This window comes from Eublepharis macularius, chromosome 2, assembly GCF_028583425.1.
Source record: "Eublepharis macularius isolate TG4126 chromosome 2, MPM_Emac_v1.0, whole genome shotgun sequence".
Taxonomy (NCBI): domain Eukaryota; kingdom Metazoa; phylum Chordata; class Lepidosauria; order Squamata; family Eublepharidae; genus Eublepharis; species Eublepharis macularius.
The window spans coordinates 70745738-70767536 of NC_072791.1; the positions used below are offsets into that span (position 1 = coordinate 70745738).

Here is a 21799-nt window from a genome sequence, read left to right on the forward strand (position 1 = left end):
CACTTAGGTTTTGTTTTTTAATGAAATGGAGCAAAGCGTCCTCCTCCTCCTTTTCTCATGTCAAAAGATCAGAGAGACCAGGTCTCAACACGCTAAACCAGGCAATCCCTTCAAAAAGTTGCTTTGAGTGAAACAAACAGGCGGTCGGTGTGGTCACTGTGCATTATGTAACTAGTGCACTGGCTGCAGGAGCTGGATGACTGACATGGAGAAATTCCTAGCGGAGGGGGAAGGGTGCTGCCCTGGAGTCACTGTCATTACCAAGAAACCTAAAGGGGAAAGTGGCTGTAGCGAAAGGGAAACAAAATGGAGATTGTCACTAAAACGCAACCCCCCTCCCCCCAACTCAACTTGAATGTAGACTACATAAGCTTGGGGGGGGGGCGCTAATATGGCATGAAACCAGAGGGCAAGCCGTTTGGGAAATGAAAAGCAGTCTCAGCGACGGAAACAAATAATGAGCTGTCCGTATTTTACCATCCATACACACGCGCGCACCGCTCCTCTGTTTCACGGCAGGAGAGAGAGAAACAACAACAACAACGACCAAAAGTACCAGAAAAAACTCTTTTACTCTCCACTAAGTCTTTTAACCTAATTTGGAGAGTTGATTGCCCCTGTGCTGCGTTCCTGCCCCTTTAAGACCTGCTCTCTTAACAGTTTCACTGAAAGGGAGTGACCTCTGGGCTTTGACAGCTCCCCTAATAACTAGAAGAACCCAGGCTCCTCCTGCAGCACATGATTGGACGGCGGGCCGGTATCCCCTTTCCCTATTGGCCAACGGCTTCCCCTGAGCGAACCTTTAGAACTCTGAGACACAATATTCTGTTACATTGTAGCAAAATGGCGACTGTCATTCACAACCCCCTGAAAGCGTAAGTAGGAATCAAAAATGTACATATTCCGCGTGGTTTAAATATGAAAAAGGGCGCCTTTCCGATGCATGCTGCCAGACTGAACCTGGTGTCTCCAGACTGCAAGTGATCTATCCTCCCTCCCTGTTTTCTTTCTGATCTCCTTTTTTCCTGTGCAACACACACAAATCTTTTGCTCGGAAATTAATAAGAAATTGTTAAATTTGCGTTCTGTTTAATTGATTGACGGCGATGAAAAGCAACCACAGTGCCGGGCGCTAAGAAGGCACCGATGCTGCTTGCAGCTGGGGTTTCTCGGATCTTGGAAACGGGAAGATTTTGACGGTTCCCTGAGGGGTTGCTTGCACTTGACAGAGTCCTGTGCTTGGCGTCCGCGCTGGCTTCCACCGTCGCCAACGAGAGTCCAGCGGAGGAAGATCGATTGTGGAAAGCGGGTGCATCATGACGAGTTTGCAAATGGACGAACTGCAGTTTCAGAGTTTGCTTCTTGCAAACCTTCCAGTACTTGGGGTGACTTGAAGCCAGGGGAAGGGAAGGAGTTTCTCCGACGTTTTTTCCTGGTTCGGATTGGTAAAAAGGGGTAGTATGGACCTTTTCATGACAGGACAGAAGGGGCATATTTGTGTGTGTGAGAGAGAGAAAGACAGAGAGTGTAGTACTAAATGAATGAGACTGGTTTGTGGATGGTTGCCTTTAATAAAACGCAGGAAGTCCGGAGACCTGTTTTGCATACCGTTCGCGTTTCTCTTTTAAAAGTAGATCAAATGGCAGACTCGGGATGCGTTTCAATGGAGCGATGTGTAGCCTTGGCTCAGGCGTTGCGGGGGGTACAACAGAGGGCAAAATCCGGCTGCTGCGCTCAGGCGGCATCCGAACAGCGCAGGTGCGCGGCGGGGCTCTTCCCCGTGATTAAAGGCGCTCACTTGGTCTTTCTTCGGGCGGGCTCCCCCACCTTTTCTTCACGGATACACACCACCAGTGCATCCCCAAAGTGGCTGGGAGGCCGCCCGTGCCGTTCGTCTTTCCCCAGGACAAGGGGCGCACGGGCAAGCCGGCTGCCCCTAGTCCTGGGGAAAGGCAAAAGGCAGCGCAGGTGGCTGGGAGGCTGCCCGTGCAGTTCCTATTTCCCCAGGACAAGGGGTGTGCTGGCAAGCCGGCTGCCCCTTGTCCTGGGGAAAGGCAAAAGGCAGCGCGGATGGTTGGGAGGCTGCCCACCCCATTCATCTTTCCCCAGGACAAGCAACACACAGGCAAGCCGGCTGCCCCTTGTCCTGGGGAAAGGCAAAAGGCAGCGTGGGTGGCCGGGAGGCAGCCTGTGCCATTCGTCTTTCCCCAGGACAAGGGGTGTGCGGGCAAGCCAGCGGCCCCTTGTCCTGGGGAAAGGCAAAAGGCAGCACCGGTGGCTGGGAGGCCGCCCCTGCAGTTCGCCTTTCCCCAGGACAAGGGGCTCGCGGGCAAGCTGGCCGCCCCTTGTCCTGGGGAAAGGCAAAAGGCAGCGTGGGTGGCTGGGAAGCCGGACGCCCCTTGTCCTGGGGAAAGGCAAAAGGCAGCGCAGGTGGCTGGGAGGCTGCCTGTGCCATTTGTCTTTCCCCGGGACAAGGGGTGCGTGGGCAAGCCGGCAGCCCCTTGTCCTGGGAAAGGCAAAAGGCAGTGCGGGTGGCTGGGAGCCCCCCCCACCGCGCCGTTCGTCTTTCCCCAGGACAAGGGGTGCGCGGCAAGCCAGCTGCCCCTTGTCCTGCAGGGCAGGTTAACGGCGGGGCAGCCTCCAAGCCACTCGTGCTGCCGCCAGCTCCGCGGCGCGCCGGGACAGCCGGCTTGCCGTGGGGTCGGAGGGGGGCGCCCCAGCGTGATGACGTTACGGGAGTGATGTGATCACGCAGCGCCAGGAGCGCGCGCTATGTGTGTGCGTAGAGCCTAACTACGGTTGCCCTGGGTGCTGGCAACCACCATAGATCTGGCTCAGAGTTGAGAAACACTCTGGCGGGTGTTGTTCAAGGATACCCGCTGCTGTGAGTGGACCCGAGCTTGGCAGTCAAGTGGAGAAGGGAGAGAGGCTTGCGGATGGGATGGGCAACGAGCCGTGCCCCACGATGAACTAGTGCTGGCATTATGGGAACAGCGAATTCAGACGGGGAGAACTGTGGTTTTTCGAAACCTGAACTATCCCCAACTTGCATGTCAGGGGGTTAAATGTATGGAATGCTGCTCTCCGCGTTTACCTGTTTCACTTTTCACGTTCCTTGCCCTCCTTTCCTCCGGGAAGTAGGGTGGTGGCGTCGTAGTCCAGAGGGCTATGCCAGTTTTATCCTGCAACAGTCCTGCGACATAGGATAGGCTTAGCTAGCCGTCAAGTCCTGCGCGCTCTACCCGCTTTCATTCCCGCCAGCTGAAATGCATTATGTACCAGTAATGGTTGTGAAGTTAAACACGCGTTCCGCTGTTTTCAGTGATACTCGCTTCTGCTAGGTGGGAGTCGTGCCTACCTTCTCTAGGCTGAATTTGTTTTAAAGCCAGCCCATGTTGTTGTGTTTAATTATTGAAACACCCGTCGTGCTAAGGCCACTATCCCGCCTCCTGTTTCAATGGAACCTTTACACCTATGTAAGGCAGTATCTTCTCGTTTGCAGAGAGCCATCGGGCACTTTAAATGACTATTCTCTACCCTGTCCAAAACAAAACAAAAAGAGCAAGGTGGAAGTTTCTTTTAAGGAAAGTCACTATCGCTCGCCATCAAAATGAGCTTCCTCAAAGGAATGGCAATATTTTCATAGTGAGCTGGGAAGGGGGAGGGCGAGGTGTGCGGTGGGTGGGGTCTGGAATCGATTCTTGGTTACATCATGGGTGCAAATGAAGCGTGTATCCATTAAGGAGTGTTAAACCCGTGTCGCTGGCTGGACAGACAAAAATGGAGCAGGTCGCGGGGCGGGGGGATTGCTACTCCTAATGTTGCGTTATTAAATTTAGTTGCACCAGTAATATCAGACATCCATCATTTTCTGCATCTCCACATGACCAATCGTGAGCCCTTTGCTGCCGGTTGATTGATTTATCTGGCGGGGCAGAGTTCTTCCCACTGAAATCTTTCCGAACGGGATCAGGCTTTTAATATAATTAGTCTTCTCTTCTTCCCCGGCCCCCTCCCCTCGGGGGAGGGAAGTGCTGACAGCAGAGGAAACAATAGGCACCGAGCGCACCAAAGATGCTTTTTCTGGCAATGGTATGCGGGGAGGGGAGGGGAGGAATGTTGCTGCTGGCCGGCCGCCCTTTCGCAACTTGTTTTTAGAACGTATGTTTCTTCTTAAAAGTAGCTGATCAGGAAAACGAGGCACATATATCACGTGGGTTAATGAGGGCGACAGCAGTTAAAACGGGATGTACTAAAAGGAATGACAGGATTGCCCATTGAAAATAATGGGAGAGGCTTGAATGCCCGTTGGAAATAATGAGAACTTGGAATGCCCATTGACTTGCATGGGCTCCATTGAAATACATTAGAGCAAAAAAAAGGTACAAAGAAAACGTGGAATGGATATTGAAGGAAATTCTCTGGGCCCACATAGACTGTTCTGGGACTGGATTGACAGGCCCCTGACTGGAATGACGGCCCCTAAGTGTGGCAGAAGGGCTCTGACACTAGAATGACAGGCCCCAGATTGGAATGATGGCCCTTGGGTGTGACAGAAGGGCTCTGGGACTGGAATGGCAGGCCTGTGACGGGAATGGTGGCCCCTGGGTGTGCCAGAAGGGCTCTGGGAATGGAATGACAGGCCCCTGAGCGGAATGACGGCCTCTGTGTGTGACAGAAGGGCTCTGGGACTGGAATGACAGGGCCCACGCTGGAATGATGGCCCCTAGGTATGACAGAAGAGGTTTCTGACTGGAATGATGGCCCCTGGGTGTGCCAGAAGGGCTCGGGGACTGGAATGACAGGCCCCTGACTGGAATGATGGCCCCTGGGTGTGCCAGAAGGACTCAGGGACTGGAATGACAGGCCCCTGACTGGAATGATGGCCCCTGGGTGTGACAGAAGGGCTCTGGGACGGGAATGACAGGCCCCTGACAGGAATGACGACCCCTAAGTGTGCCAGAAGGGCTCGGGGACTGGAATAAGAGGCCCCTTACTGGAATGACAGCCCCTGGGTGTGACAGCAGGGCTCGGGAACTGGAATGACAGCCCCTGGGTGTGACAGAAGGGCTCGGGGACTGGAATGACAGGCCCCTAACTGGAATGATGGCCCTTGGGTGTGACAGAAGGGCTCGGGGACTGGAATGACAGGCCTCTGACTGGAATAACGGCCCCTAGGTGTGCCAGAAGTGCTCTGGGACTGGAATGACAGGCCCCTGACTGGAATGACAGCCCCTGGGTGTGACAGAAGGGGTCTCAGATTAGAATGACGGCCCCTGGGTGTGACAGAAGGCGTCTGGCACTGGAATGACAGGCCCCTGACTGGAATGACGGTCCCTGGGGGTGACAGAAAGGGTCTCAGACTGGAATGACAGGCCGCTGACTGGAATGACGGCCCCTGGGCATGACAGAAGGGGTCGGGAACTGGAATGACAGGCCCCTGACTGGAATGACGGCCCGTTTGTGTGCCAGAAGGGCTCTGGGATGGGAATGCCAGACCCCTGACTGGAATGACAGCCCATGTGTGTGACAGAAGGGCTCTGACACTGGAATGCCAGACCCCTGATTGGAATGACGGCCCCTGAGTGTGACAGAATTACTCGGGGACTGGAATGACAGGCCCCTAACTGTAATGACAGCCCCTCAGTTTGACAGAAGGGCTCGGGGACTGGAATGACAGGCCTCTGACTGGAATGACGGACCCTAAGTGTGACAGAAGGGTTCTGGGATTGGAATGACAGGCCCCTGATGGGAATGGCGGCCCCTGGGGGTGCCAGAAGGGCTCTGGGACTGGAATAACAGGCCCCTGACTGGAATGGCGGCCCCTGGGTGTGACAGACAGGATTTGGGACTGGAATGACAGGCCCCTAACATAAATCATGCCCCCTGGGTATATCAGAAGGGCTCTGGGACGAGAATGACAGGTCCCACGCTGGAATGATGGCCCCTAGGTGTGACAGAAGTGGTCTCAGACTGGAATGACAGGTCCCTGACTGGAATTATGGCCCCTGGGTGTGCCAGAAGGGCTCGGGGACTGTAATGACAGGCCCCGGACTGGAATGACTTCCCTTGCGTGTGACAGAAGGGCTCGGGGACTGGAATGACAGGCCCCTGACTGGAATAACGGCCCCTGGATGTGACAAAAGGGCTCGGGGACTGGAATGACAGGCCCCTGAGCGGAATGACGACCCCTAAGTGTGAAAGAAGGGCTTTGGGACTCAAATGACAGGCCCCTGACTCGAATGACGGCCCCTGGGTGTGATAGAAGGGCTCGGGGACTGGAATGACAGGCTCCTGACTGGAATAATGGACCCTTGGTGTGACAGAAGGGGTAGGGGACTGGATTGACAGGGCCCTAAGTGAAATGATGGCCCCTGGTTGTGACAGAAGGGCTTGGGGATTGGAATGACAGGCCCCTGACTGGAATGACGGCCCTTGGGTGTGACAGAGCATCTCAGGGACTGCAATGACAGGCCCCTTAGTGAAATGACGGCCCCAGCGTGTGCCAGAAGGGGTCTGGGACTGGAATTACAGGGCCCTAAGTGGAATGACGGCCTCTGGGGTTGACAGAAGGGCTTGGGAGCTGGCATGACGGGTCCCTGACTGGATTGACGGGCCCTGGGTGTGACAGAAGGGCTCTGGGACTGGAATGACAGGCTCCTAACTGGAATGACAGCCTCTGGTGTGCCAGACTATGTTTTGGATCCTTACTAATGCTATAGCTTTAAACATGTATATGTTAGCCTTATGGTATTGTCAGGGAACCATTTGTAGAAAAAGAACTGCCGGAACTCATTAGCATAACTCATTAACATATGCCACACCCCTTGATTGGGCCATAATGGCCAGTATTCGGCTGTTGCGAGATGGGGAAGCGTTACCTCACCTGGCAGTGGCCCGGTCAGGGCCATTTTGCCCACAATCCAGGCCAAAACAGAGCCAAAATTGGCATTAGGGGCACGTTTTGGCCTGGATCAGGCCCAAATTGCCAAGATTGGATTGGTGCTGGGATGGGAGGGGTCCCCCACCAGGCACTGACCCAATCCTGACAGTTTTTGGTCCTGATCCCGGCCAAAAAAATCCCCAAAGGGCTGGAAATGGCCATTTGGGCTTTGTTTGGGCCCGGATCATGGCCAAAACAGCCTGGACCAGGTCAGTGCTGGCCAGGGGAGCATTCCCCCACCTGGCCCTGACCATATCCCGGCAGTTCTTGCCCCGATCCCGGCAAAAAATAGCCCAATTGCCCGAAAGAGCACATTTTGGGCCTTTTGGACTAGGATCAGGGCTAAAAAGGACAGAATCTGGTTGGAGTCAAGCAGGGGAACCCTCCCCTGCCCAGCACTGACCCAGTCCAGGCCCCCTTGGCCCCAATCCGGGGCCAAAATGAGCCCAAAACATCCAAAAATGGCTATTTTGGGTCAGTTTTGGCCAGGACTGGGGCCGAAACATCCAGGACCATGTCCATGCCGGGCATAGAAAACTTCCTACACCTGGAAATGACCGATCAGGTCTGTTTCGGCCCCGTTCTAGGCTCTAGCCCCAATCCAGGACGAAACGGCCCCAATTGGCCAACAATGGCCATTTTGGGCCCGTTTAGGCACAGATCAGGGCCCAAACGACTGGGCCCAGGTTGGTGCAGGGTGGAGGAGGCTTCCCTCACCTGGCACCAACCCAATCCAGGCCATTTTTGCCCCAATCCAGGCCAAAATGGTCCCAAAATGGCCATTTTTGATCCATTCTGGCCCGGATTGGGGCCGAAATGGCTGGGACCGGGTTGGAGCCGGGCGGGCGGGGGAAGTCCCAGCCATTTCGGCACCAATCCGGGCTGGAACAGACCCAATCCAGGCCCAAAAGTGCCCCAAATGGCTGACTATGGCCATTTTGGGTCCGTTTTAGCCTGTTTCAGGACTGAGATGGCCCAGACTGGGTCGATGCTGAGTGGGGGATGCTTCCTCCACCTGGCACCGACCCGATCAGGGCTGGTTTGGTCCTGAATGTGGCCATTTTGGCCCCAAATGAGGCCTAACTGTAAACCTTTTACATTCAGGTGGGCAAGGTCACCTTACTTAGGGGAATGACTGGAATGGCGTTCCGGTACACTGCCCCTTAAAATGAACCCTGGATATTGTATTAAAATGTACTTTCTTGATACTGATTGTATTAGCCTCATACTCTGTAATCTGCCTTGAGTCTCAGTAAGACTGGAACGACAGGCAAGAGACCATTATTCCACACAGGGGCATGTCATTCCAGTCCTAGAACAATTCTGGAATATTTGGAGACTCTCAGTCCTTTCAAGAATGAGCTATTTATATCCCAGAAAGCTTCCGCTACACCCAGAGGCTTTCGTTGCACTCACGGACTGGTCATTCCAGTCAGGGGCCTGTCATTCCAGTCCCCGAGCCCTTCTGTCACACCCAGGGGCTGTCATTCCAGTCAGGGAGGCATCATTTCAGTCCCAGAGCCCTTCTGTCACACCCAGGGGCCGTCATTCCAGTCAGTGGCCTGTCATTCCTGTCTGAGACCCCTTCTGTCACACCTAGGAGCCATCATTCCAGCGTAGGCCCTGTCATTCCAGTCCCAGAGCCCTTCTGATATACCCAGGGGCGATGATTCACCTTAGGGGCCTGTCATTCCAGTCCCAGAGCCCTTCCGGAACACCCAAGGGCCATCATTCTAGTCAGGGGCCTGTCATTCCAGTCAGTCCCCGAGCCCTTCTGTCACCCCCAAGGGCCATCATTCCCATAAGGGCCTGTCATTCCAGTCCCTGAGCCCTTCTGTTACCCCCAAGGGCTGTCATTCCAGTCATGGGCCTGGCATTCCAGTCCCCGAGTCCTTCTGTCACATCCAGGGGCTGTCATTCCACTTAGAGCCCTGTCATTCCAGTCCCAGACCCCTTCTGTCACACCCAGGGGCCGTCATTTCAATCAGAGGCCTGTCATTCCAGTCTGTGACTCTTTGTCACACTCAGAGACCGTCATTCCAGTTAGGGGCCTCTTATTCCAATCCCAGAGACTTTCTCGCTCACCCAGGGGCCATCATTCTAATCTGAGACCCCTTCTGTCATACCCATGGGCCATCATTCCAGCGTGGGGTCTGTCATTCCAGTCTGAGACCCCTTCTGTCACACCCAGGGGCCGTCATTCCAGTCAGGGGCCTGTCATTCAAGTCCCCGAGCCCTTCTGTCACACCCAAGGGCCATCATTCCAGTCCGAGGTCTGTCCTTCCAGTCTGTGGTCTGTCTGTGGTCTGTCATTCCAGTCCCAGAGCCGTCATTCCAGTCAGGGGCCTGTCTTTCCAGTCCCAGAGCACTTCTGGCACACCTAGGGGCCGTCATTCCAGTCAGGGTCCTGTCATTCCAGTCCCCGAGCCCTTCTGTCACACCCAATGGCCATCATTCCAGTCAGGGGCCTGTAATTCCAGTCCCCGAGCCCTTCTGTCACACCCAAGGGCGATCATTCCAGTCAGGGGCCTGTCATTCCAGTGTCAGAGCCCTTCTGTCACACCCAGGGGTTGTCATTCCAGTTTGGGGCCTGTCATTCCAGTCCTGAGCCCTTCTGTCACACTTACGGGTCGTCATTCCAATCAGGGGCCTGTCATTCCAGTCCCCAAGCCCTTCTCTCATACCCAGGGGCCGTCATTCCAGTCCCAGACCCCTTCTGTCACACCCAGGGGCCGTCATTCCGTCAGAGGCCTGTCATTTCAGTCCGAGACCCCTTCTGTCACACCCATGGGCCGTCATTCCAGTCAGGTGCCTCTTATTCCAGTCCCGGAGTCCTTCTGGCACACCCAGGAGCCGTCATTCCAGTCAGGGGCCTGTCATTCCAGTCCCAGACCCCTTCTGTCACACCCAGGGTCCGTCATTCCAGTCAGGGGCCTGTCAATCCAGTCCTAGAACAGTCTGTGGGCCCAGAGACTTTCCTTCAAAATCCATTCCACGTTTTCTTTGCACCTTTTTTTTGCTCTAATGTATTTCAATGGAGTCCATGCAAGTCAATGGGCATTCCAAGTTCTCATTATTTCCAATGGGCATTCAAGCCTCTCCCATTATTTTCAATGGGCAATCTTGTCATTCGTTTTAGTACATCCCCTTAAAACACATAATGAGGGGGAGGGGGAGAAGCAGAGCCCGGTGTCCTTAGCCCCATGTGTCCTTGCTGACAATGAAAGGGAGCCCACTGACATTTGCATTTCCTCTGTCTGCATTTTGATTGTGTCTTAAATTAAAATAAAAATTGGCACCGCCCCCTCCTCTGCAGAAACTGGCCGCACAATGGTTTTCCTCTCTGCGTTTGGGGTCCGTGTTATAGGTATAGCTGAACCAACTGATTTGGTATCATTAAAACTCTTTATGTCTTTGCTGTGCAATAATCCCTTTATTTTCAGTATATACAGACATATGCAGCTCTGCTAATACCCTGGATTAATTCCACGTGAGATACTTCATTTGATGTTCCGCAGAAATACTTTGGAACACCCAGATGAATGCAGTATTAATTTCCCAGTGATTTCCTGTTTGTTTTTAAACAACATTAATGCTTCTCTTTCCTTGCTGGATGGCTTTAGGTGTCTCCGGTGCTTCTCTGATTCCCTTTCTCTCTTCTGGGAGCCAGCCAATGCTCTGACTGCCCATTGTGTTCCTTCTGCTACAGAACCCCTTGTTTGCTAACATGGTGCTAAATGCAAAAAGCATCACAAAGGCTGGATCATGAATACTAGTGCGAGCACAGCCAATTGCCCACCCTGAAAATGACTTGCCCCCAACAGAATAATAAATTATGAAATATAGACTTGTTTTTCTTTGGGGGAATGTGAGATGAAACTTCTCCTCCCCTTTGAATCTATCTTAGTTCTCCCCTTCAGCTGCTGAAATGGAGACAGGTGATATTTGGACAAAACTCCTGCCCAGGCAGGATAAGGTATTTGCAAACAACTGAGGGAATTTACGCTATCTTATTTTTAAAACCAATTGTATCTTGTGTGTGTCCTTTTCTATCTGGCAACCCAGCAGGTTCTTTTATTTTAGCACAATAAAGAAAAGATTCACACGATGCTCCTCCCACTCTTTGCATTGCTTCCTGGTCTACCCCTATCACATCTTGGTTTGATGGGCATGGATCCCACCCCCCCACACTTTCAAGGATAATATTGCTTGTTACATGTGACCCACTGGATTACTCCCGTGCCCTATCTGTCATCTCCTGTTCATGCTGTGAAGGAGAGCATGTGCATCCATGCTATACTGAGAAAGAACTGTGCATCTGTTACTGCAGTACCCACTGTTGGCCTAGTAAGTGGTCTAACATTGCCTGATGGTAAGGCCCATCCTGGTGCCATGTGGCCTGTGTATAGCTGTCTTCTATGACAACTGCATTGCTCCTAGACCACTTTTCCCAGCGTAAGTCAAGAAGTACATTGTAAAGGAGAGGAGAGGATGTGGTACACACAAAGTCTATGAACCTATGAAACTACCTTGTGTTTCAGTCAAGATTATAAGTCTATTGAGGTCAATATTGTCTACTCAGACTGGCAGCAGCTCTCCAGGCAGGTCTCAGGCAGAGGTCTTTCATGTCATCTCCCCCAGATCCTTTAAATAGGGGACTGAACCTGAGACTTTTTGCTGTACCTCTGAGTTATGCTTCCAAGTAACCAACTGGGTTTGGTCAGCCTATCTATATCACTTTTCTATCCTACCATTCCTCCCAGGAGCTCCGAGTGGTGTGTGTGATTCTCTCCTCTGCTTTATCCTCGCATCAAGCCTGTGAAGTACATTAGGTTGAATGAAAACGAGCGAACTTCATGGCAGGGTGGATAAAAATCAATGATTTTTTTTAAAAAAAATCAAAAAAATCAGATTTTTTTTATTTAAATAGGATTTTTTTTAATTTAAATCGGATTTTTTAAAATAAAATGCTTTTTGAGGAAAATATATTACCATCCAAAGGTTATTCCATCATGAAATAAAGATTAGTTTTTAATTATGTAGAATAAGGCTGTATATGTTTAATTTTTTTGGTAAATAAATTCCATTAATCCATAAATTCCATTAAATAAATTCCATTTGTAAGATTATTGGGCAGTTTCTCTGCCTACAAGATATTATCACAGATGCTTGGCTTTGCAGTTCTCAAAACTGAATTTGTGTCAGCTCAGCAGAGATCACATGCCTCTTCTTCACAGCAAAAATGTTATAACATGAACAGAGTTGAGAAAAAGACCTTAAAGACAATGCTGCAAATGTATCCAAGATGAGAAGAAATTTAGAAGAGCAGGAAGGGAATACAAAGCTAATAACATATGGTTGCAGTGCTCATTTGCTGCACCTCTTAGCCAAAGACTGAAGTGTTCCAGAAATAAAGACTAATGTTGTTGAAATTGCTAAATACTTCCGTAACAATCATTTTGCTGCAGCAGCTCTGAAAAGGATGGGTGGAACCAAGCTAACGCTCCCACAAGATGTTAGATGGAACTCTGTGGTGGACTGTTTTGAGCAGTATATCAAGAACTGGCCTATTCTGATGACAGTTTGTGAACAATCTTCATCTACTTGCATATTAAAGTTATACCAGCAAGAATTAGTCTTTATGTAGAAAACTATGATTTAAATCAAGCATTACTGACTAGTGATTTAAATCGTGATTTAAATGGTGATTTAAATCAGTTTCATTTAAATCAAATCCACCCTGCTTCATGGTAAAGTGGGGATCAGAACCTGAATCTCTCTTCCAGATCTTTCCTGTCCTAGTTCTCTGTGCTAACCACTACATTATACTGTCTTTAATGAAAGCAACTGCATATGTGAGAGGGGTCCCTTAAATGATCATCCTCCTAGAATGGATGTTGCTCTTGTTTTAGAAACCTCAGCAAACTTGCAAAATTAGCATTACACAGATTTGCATGCCCAGAAACCAACACATCACATTAAGGGAAGGGACAAAGAATACCATGCTTAACATGGAAGCAACGAACCAAACATGAATGTGTGTAGAGGACACGGAGAGGTGAGTACACAGTGGGGATATATGAGCAAGCCCTCGATGTCTGCATGGAGGACACAGCTGCATGTCTGAACCAGCCGTTTAGGAATTTGTCACAACTTGTGGTGGGCATAAGCCAAAGAAAGAACTCTGCTATGAGTAATTATGCAAACATCAGTTGCTATTGTTTAATGGAGTTTGGTGTCAGACAGGGCACATAACCTGGGTGAGATGTCAAGTTGCCATTGTTATTATTTTTCTTTGGCAGGCTTCTTGGTCTAAGAACTGTATTCCCTCCAGAAATGTAGCAGGAGAAGCTTTCCCCAGCGGTGCATCACCATGCCAGAATAGATAAAGCTCTTGCAATCCTACTTGTGATGCAGCTTTTAAGGGATACACTGGCAGCGACCCTAGTGAGTGTGTCATGGGTGTAATGGTGGTGTGGGAGAGGGGTCTGCTCAGTTTTACATCATCTTAAAGGAACTTTGGTCACTGCAGATCTCTTATGCCTGTCTAGGAACTTGATGTGAAGAATGCATTGCATGACAAGCATTGCACATGGTAGTTTCAGGTGGGCACAGCCATGTTGGTCTGTAATAGTAGAACAAAATTTGAGTCCAGTAGCATGTTAAAAACCAACAATAATTTACAGGGTATAAGATTTCTTGAGCTGAAGCTCACTTCATCAGAAAATTGCAAATGTTAACATCTCAAGATGGACATGTAATGTTAACAGATGTTGGTTGTAATGAATCAGTACTTTGTCAGACATGCACATTTTGACGTACTGACTTGGGAAATCAAGTGTTGTTAACTGGGCAGGAAAAACGTCCTTTCCCTCTATTAGAGGTTTAATGCGTAAAAATGGATAGCTGAAATTTTTTTTAGGATATTGAAGTAAATAACATTGCCTTGTAATAGGCAGCATTTGCTGCAGATCAAACTGATATTTAAAGGAACAACTAGAGGGATCCATTTAAAAGCTGACAACTTAGATCTTTAGGATCTGTTTTTAGCAGAATATGAAAGACATCAGTGATTTTTGTTGTCCATTATAATTGGAATTTTTACTCTTTTTACTAGACCTTGGTTTAATCTGTGTTCTGCAAACTAATATACAGCACTCTCCCTTGTACTGCTGAATCTTCAGGCCTGACTTTGTAATAATACCTCTTCATCCTACCTTTCTTCTGCTTGCTCCTTTGTGTATGTATACTTCTCAACCTGGAGTAAAACACTTCATGCATCTGAAGAAGTGGGCTCTGGCTCTCGAAAGCAAATGTTACAATACGTTTGTGTGTTTTAAGATGCCTCAAGAGTTTTATTTGCTAAAGAAAGAGTTGTCCCGCCCGTGAGTCCAGTTGGATATCAAGTCACAGTTATTTACTAAGCAGTTTGCTGGACTCAGTTAAGGTTTTAGAACCAACCCCAGCCTTGGAAAGAAAGACGAGAGCTTCTCTGAGGATTTCTGGAGTGCTTTGCTCTCCCTGATGAACAGCCATGCTTCTTTCTACACATTCGAAGCAGGGCTTCCCAGACCCAGGGAGCACCTTCCTTGCAGGAGAGAGCTTCAGCTCATGCCCATGGTCTGCCTGGAAATTGCCAGTAATTTCTGTTGCTGGCTCTTAACGTAAAAGCTACTCTGAAATGCATCCTGGTTACAGTTCGTTGTAACCATCATAATCCAGCAAGGTTCTAAGACCCTTCCTTCCTTGTAACGTTGACCTCCTGGACAAGTGCTAGATAAATATAGCTGCCAGGTGTGTCAGGGAAAGAGAGAATTGAACAAAATGGCCTGGAGGTGGGGAATAAGGCTGCTATGATATAGGAAAATATTGTAACATTGGGGAGCCCGAGCTTGGGAAATAATAGGTTCCTGGTTACAACATTTTGTGTGGTTGCATGAGTGACCTGGGCATGATTAGCTGCTGTAGTGCTTCTGTAATTTGTTTTGTCGGCATTCAAGTCTTTCACAGTCTGTCAGGTTGTATGGATGGATAGAGCTGGAATCATAAAATTGTCACTGGGAAAAAGGGGCTTTTTGAAGCCTGTATTTTTTTTGGTAGTATCCTTCTGTCTCCTGAAAGCAATAATGGAATTGGCAGGGGATAACTGGAGAAGCAAAGTTATTACAAGAATTTGAAGTGCCAACTCTCTTTATTTATGGGGGCAAAAGGAGTTCACGGGAGGAAAATATTAGGGGATATTTTAATGTTCTCTGTTAAATGGGTTTCAGAACTCATTTTTTTACAATTAAAAAGACAAAAACAAAACCTATGCAAACACATAAGCCCTGATGCAGATAAACTTAAATGCTGTTTAAATAAACGGGACACATTAGTTGCAAGTGCAACTTTATTTCAGTAGCTGAATGTACAGCTAACTTTCTGTGGATGCTGTGGTGCAAAAGGATCTAATTACATTGCACACTTATTTCTTTTTTATTTACATTGCATTCCTATTTCTAATAATATTTATTGACTTTATTTTATTTATACCCCACCTTCCTCCTCAATGGGAACGATGAAAGACAATGGAATTTCCAACAACAGGATTACTTAAGGCTCTTCTTAGGCTACTCCCCACAATACTCTGTAACGGTGCCCTTCTTTTAGCCTAGGTTACTGTCCTAGGCACACATACTAGTAAGTAAGTCCTGTTGAATTGAATGAGATTTATATGCTTGCAGAAATAATGCAGGATTACAAGACTTGAGAACAGTGCAGTTGAACATTACATTACATGCAGTAAACAGACTAATAAAGCTGGATTACAATATTAGAGAATGATTAAATTAAAAAGTCATACGCACCATGAAGACTAACCTTAAATTGTGCTGATATTAATGACAACCTTTTATAAAAATTTCCTCATGAGCGGTTCCTTAGAAGGCTGTATCTTATATAACCTGCATGCAATGCCCCATAAGGACATGTTTATTTGGATGGTTTTTTAATATATGCAGTTACTTACCTAGTGCATGTGACAAGACAACAATCAGAAATCACCCCTGGTTCAGGATGTTGGTTTGTCCTTAACCTTGAATTGTAAAACATGTAAGTTAAGAAACAAGACTGACAACTTATTGCACACCCTGATAGCATCCTCATCCAAAATCGAGTGGTATAATATTCATAGCAACCAAAGGATTTTATTTTCTGTACCAAAGCATATGAACCAAGCCTTCCTTAAGCTAATGACTGGACAGGCAAGTGTCCAGAAATTCTGAACCTATGCTAGCTCAGGAACTGGGACCAGGTTTTCTTATCCATCAAGTTTCTTCCAACTCTGTGTTTCTATAATTTTTATGGAACACAGGAGCTGGTTCACCCATGCATGTTAATTCCTTGATTTCTTGCATGTGTGAATATGATTTTGGATTCCAGACAGGTTTTTTTCATTTCACCTTAAATACAATTATATTAAATGGAGTCATTAAGTACAAGAGTAATTGGAGAAAATAAATGATGTGCATGCATGTTTGAATTGTTAACAGTCAGACACTTCTTCCAGCTGAGGGGCAGTTTAAGCGCAAGACACTGCCCGGCCTAAAATGAAACAAAATGGATGCCAGCCAAGTGAGAGCCTTGGAAAATATTTTAGAAGGGAGTCAGAACGGTTGACTGACTAATGGCCACTCCATACCCCAGAGAGATGCATAATTTAGGACAATGGGTCGCCCAAGAAACTCTTAACTAATATCATCAACTCCCCCCTCACCCATTTATCCTAATTAAGCAACACTTAACATTATTCACTGAACCTGGTAACTTTTCCCATCCGGTACTCACGGGGTAATCAAGCACCATTTACACCTATTATACACCTCCAGAAAACCCATCAAGTTATTGTTTTGGGGACAAATACGTCAGCTTGCCCCAGGGAGCATTTTGTCCTATATTTGGAGTCCCTAGCCATATGTGTGTTCTCGTTCTGGGATCCTCAAATCTATTTGGGCCTTCTCTTCTTCCTTCGGTGAAACACTAGTCATTTCACTGCTACCTCCATGGACCTCCATCTATCTTTGAAACTGGTAATTATAGCCTTCCCCAAAATTGCTTTCTCCTTTCTCCTCTCTAATTTCCTCTTAGCCTCATACGTGTTCTGTATGTGTTTGTATGTTTGCCCTTTTATTTCTCTTTTAATAAAAACTTTTCCAGCTGAACACCTGGCTGGTTTATTTCAAGAGTTCTCTTAAGGGAAAAATCTCCATAAACATTGGTGAAGAATCCCAGTTACCTCCTCTTGCCTTGTCTCCTTTAAGCTAATATCCCCCAATTAATTAGGAGACTGCCTACTTGTGTAAGAGAATCAGTCAAAGAATTGGGGGTGGGGAGAATAAGACTGAAAAATCTGAGTCTTTACTTTATAGTATGTTTTGCTTCCTGTTTCATACTAGAGTCTTTATGACCAGCGTGGAGCTGCCAGCTAATAAGACCTGGCTTGCACTGGTACATTTAACTTTAATTCAGTTTCATCTGTTTTGTCATAAGCTTTATGAAGTACAAAATATAGCTGTGTCCTAAAGAAAAGGAGAAAGTTAAATAAAAGTGAAAAAACAAGCATCACAATAATTAAATGAACTATCCAGTTTGCATTCTGAAAAATCTTTGCATGGAACTGTCCTGAAAATTATTTAAAAACTTCAGGTTGTTCAGAATGCAGCTGCAAGACTGTTTGCCAGGATGGATTGCATGTCACTCTTGTGCCCAAAGATTTCTACCAACTGCCTGTTCGTTTCTGATCCCAATTTGGGGGAGCTGGATTTAACCAAAAAGCTATATATTGTTTGGAAAGCCATGTATAGTTTGGAGCCAGGGTGCATGAAAGACTGCTTATTCCCTGCCTGGGGGATGAGTTCCGTAGCCCTGCTTTGTGCTCACTGCCTTTGGAAGTGTGGTGCTGAGCCATGAAAGATAAGACCTTTTCCAGGGGCTGCCTTCTGGCTTTGGAATGCTCACACCTTCTCTTAGAGCTGCTCTTGAGTAGCTCGCTGTGCTGGGCTTTTGCAAATGTCAGTTTACTTCTAATTAACTTGTTGATCTTCATGTTCCTTCTCTCCACCCCCCCCCCCCCCTTTTCCCTCTTGGTTTAGCTGAATGGTGTTGCTGGTTGTTCATTTGGTTTTATTGTACTGTAAACCACTTCACACACATTGTTGTGGAGGGATAGGGTAGAAATAGTTGTAATAAGGCTTAATGGTATTTGCACACATGCCTCTTTTTGAGTGAAGAATGCAGGGGTTGTGGTCTATTTCAAATGGCAAGTTCTGCTCCCATACTAGCCTCACCTCAGCTCATTTTCAGTACCAGAATTCACCCGGGTTAGAAGAAAATGCTGAAAGAAACAGAGCACAACAAGGTGAGGCTCAGGAAAGGGACTCAACCATATACTCAGGTTTTGTTTAAAAGAAGACCTTCTCTCCCCATATACTTTTTTGGTGAATATGCATCTGGGTTGTCCTTTAATTTAGTTATCTAACTAAAAAAATGTCTCCTGTCTTTTTTTCCTTGAAGGATAATAGTAGCTGGGAGGGGAATTTTCATGTGGGCAATGGTGGTGGTGCGGGGCGGGGCGGGGGGGGGGGAGGTTTAAATTCCCCTCAACTCATCCACCCCATGGTGAATTGTAAGGGAAACTGAAGATGTCGACAGATTACAGAGCTTAACATTATTGGTGATCTCTTGCATCCCTCTGGTTTGATGCCAACTCTGTCTCTGTGTTATTGATGGCATTCTATGTCTATACTACTGAGAGAAGATGGCAGATTCTTCTTGGTGGTTGGAGGGATGTGCAAATGTAACATTTGCCCCATTTCTCCCTTCCCTAGAGCTGCCTGGCTGCTTGTTAGCATTTGCAAGCAAAATATTTTCCCTGTCTCTGGCTCACCAGTGATAACAGAATAACAATCAAACTTGAAACAAGGCTTGCATTACATTTATGTATTTTGTTTAATTGTTTTAAATTTGTATATATATTTATATTTACTTCTGTTTTTAATGTTTGACATGTTTTAATGTTTGCCTTCTTAGGGTGAGCTGGGTTGAAAGGCAGCACAGAAATGCTTTAAATAAATATAATCAAAGCTGTCCTAAAGCCAGTGAACTAGTAATGTGATTGCTGTTATCATCTCTTGGGAAAGAGAGACCTATCACTTCAAACTCCTTTGGTGCTAAGATCTGTGTGTAAACACTGCTAATTGGTAAATGTTTCTGTTGGCCAAGTATCTGCTGAGTTACTCGTTCCTGTTCCCTCTGACTTCCTTAAATGTTAAAGAGGTACCAGAATAATGATCAGACCCAAGATTTCAGAATGTTACAATTGTTATTTTTTATCTTAAAGATGCTATTATTATATTACTAAACACTGTTACCCATTCCAGTTTTCATTAGTTAATATTCAACTGCACATCCCTAAAATTGTCATCTGCTGCTAGTGGAAAAGTTGATAAATGTAGTCCAGAGAAGCACCCATAGATTTTTATGCCTATCAGTTGCATCAGCAGTTCCCATTCTACCTGAGCATGTGCCTGAAATATCTCCCTTTCCCAAGAGATCATGTTACTATCTGTATAATTTTAAGGCTTTGAATTGTGCAGGAAAGGATCAAAAGGCTGCTCATTTGAGATGTGTAGATATGGGATGGGTTAGCACAGCCTCTGAATTCAGAGTTCTTGTGATGGAACTGTGCAGAGTTTCTCATTGAAATCAATGGGGTTTTAAGGTGCAATCTGATGCACAGTTGTTTAGGGCTAATCTTTGGTGAGCTAACTGGGGCTTTCTGGCATGGAAATATGTATGAAGTTAGACTGCAGTTGTTTCAGTATGACTTAAGTGCACCTAATTTTCGTGGGCCTGTCTCTTGAACCTGGATGTAAGTGAGAGTTGATCCACATGGACTTTTGACCAGATGTCCACTGAGTTCTGTGCTTGGAACTTATTTCCCAGGCACACAGAGGCGCAGTTCAGAGTGGGACCATAGTGCATGGAGAGGAGGGGCTTAAGTTTCCCTCTGTGCTATTTTTCTGATCTGAAGCAACCCTGAGGAGTTGCTATTTGCCCTGCTGGGGAAGTTTCTGTGTAGCTGTCAATACTTGTAAGTGTCCCCAACAAGCAAATAACAGCAAAATAACATGTAAATCAGCCCTAAGATGGTTCCCCTTGGCCATGTTTCTCTCTTCTATTATACTGTATAGTTTGCTTAGTCTTTATAGGAATTATCTTACTTTTCCTTGAACTTATCCTTGAACTCTCCTCTTTTACTGACAAGGTTCACTGCTAGCAAGTTGTAATTAAGTCCCTGCCTGTTTCTGTCCCTATAACAGAGTTTTGCTATGGAAAAACCAGCAAGTGAAGAGTTTCATAGTATGGAGTTAAACATCGTCACTTGCTAATTGCTGCAGAACAGATTGCTATTAAAGGGATAACTACCAGGGTTGGTTCAAAAGTGGATAACCCTATTTATAGATGAAGAGCTGAGGCTGAGAGTTATTGACTTGCTGAAGGTCACCTGCAGAATTCATGGCAGAGTTGGGATTTGATCCGAGGCAGTTCTTTGTTCAATAGGCCACATGGGGCTACATTAGTGATAAACAACGATGCAGCTACAGTGAGGATCAGAACCTGAAACTGGCTTTCTTTGCTATGAACAGTTCAATCCTAAGCCTGCATCATTACATTAGACGAAGCCTATACACGGTCTGGCAAAAATACAAAAAATATATTTGGATGAGGGTATCCCATCGTGGGTGGTGCCACTGGAAGTTATTGACCCAAGAACAATTTACAACAGAGAGGAATGTTTGTCATATAAGGAGGTGTTGAAAATGGAGCAAAATATGATTAAACTTAAAACAGGAGACGAATTATCCTCTCACTATGGATGGTTCCAATACAGACAGATTAAAAACTTATATGACAAGGCTCATTTAAAATTGGGATTTAAATGGAAAAACTCTGAATTGGAAGAAAGTATACTACAAGAAGGCAAGAAAAAGATTTCTAAAGTCTATAAGATTTTGTTAAAATGGTATACAGAAGATGAAACTGTTAAAGTCCAGATGGTGAAGTGGGCCATAAATTCTAATAGAGACATAACAATGGAAGCATGGGAATACTTGTGGAAAAATACATTGAAGATATCGACTTGTACCAATATTAAAGAAAATGTTTATAAGATGATATATAGATGGTACCTAACGCCGAAGAAAGTAGCATATGGGAACAACAAAATGTCAGACAAGTGCTGGAAATGTAAAAACCATGAAGGTTCATTATATCACATGTGGTGGACCTGTGAGGTAGCAAAGCAGTTCTGGGGAGATATTACAGAAGTTATGACTGAAATTTTACAAATCCCAGTAAATAAGAACCCAGAACTGTTGTTGCTAAATTTGAAATTAGAAGAGATTCCCAGGCAACAAAGAACTTTATTATTCTATATGACAACAGCGGCAAGAATTTTATATGCTCAGAAGTGGAAGACGCAAGAAGTACCATCTATTGAAAATTGGATACAAAAATTGCTATACATGGCAGAAATGGACAAAATGACGAGAAAGTTGAGAGAACAGAATCCAGAAGAATTTCTTAATGACTGGGGGAAACTAAAACAGTATTTGGAAAAGAAGTGGGACGTAAAGGGACATTTATGGTTGTTAGATAACTATTAATTTTACAGAAAGGAGGAGATACTGATCTTTACAAGAGAAGAGAGGAGATAAGTTAGAAACAATGTAACTGATAGTTTGATGTTAGGTTTTGTTTAATCTAATATATATTATCTATTTTAGTAGTGTGTTAAGACAGTTAAGAATAGAAAAG

General features: G+C 46.5%; 1 protein-coding gene across 3 annotated transcripts in view; it reads left to right on the forward strand.

Annotated features, from left to right (window-relative positions):
• Positions 1 to 838: 838 nt before the first annotated feature.
• DPF3 (double PHD fingers 3) overlaps positions 839 to 21799 on the forward strand; it is a 260427-nt gene continuing 239466 nt past the window's right edge. For all 3 annotated transcript variants that reach the window (XR_008596562.1, XR_008596563.1, XM_054972252.1), the window contains exon 1: positions 839 to 875. Coding sequence is in view for 1 of the 3 variants with exons in the window: in XM_054972252.1 (XP_054828227.1) it covers positions 844 to 875 (32 nt within the window). In the remaining 2 variants the exon portion in view is untranslated. The remainder of the gene's footprint in view (positions 876 to 21799) is intronic.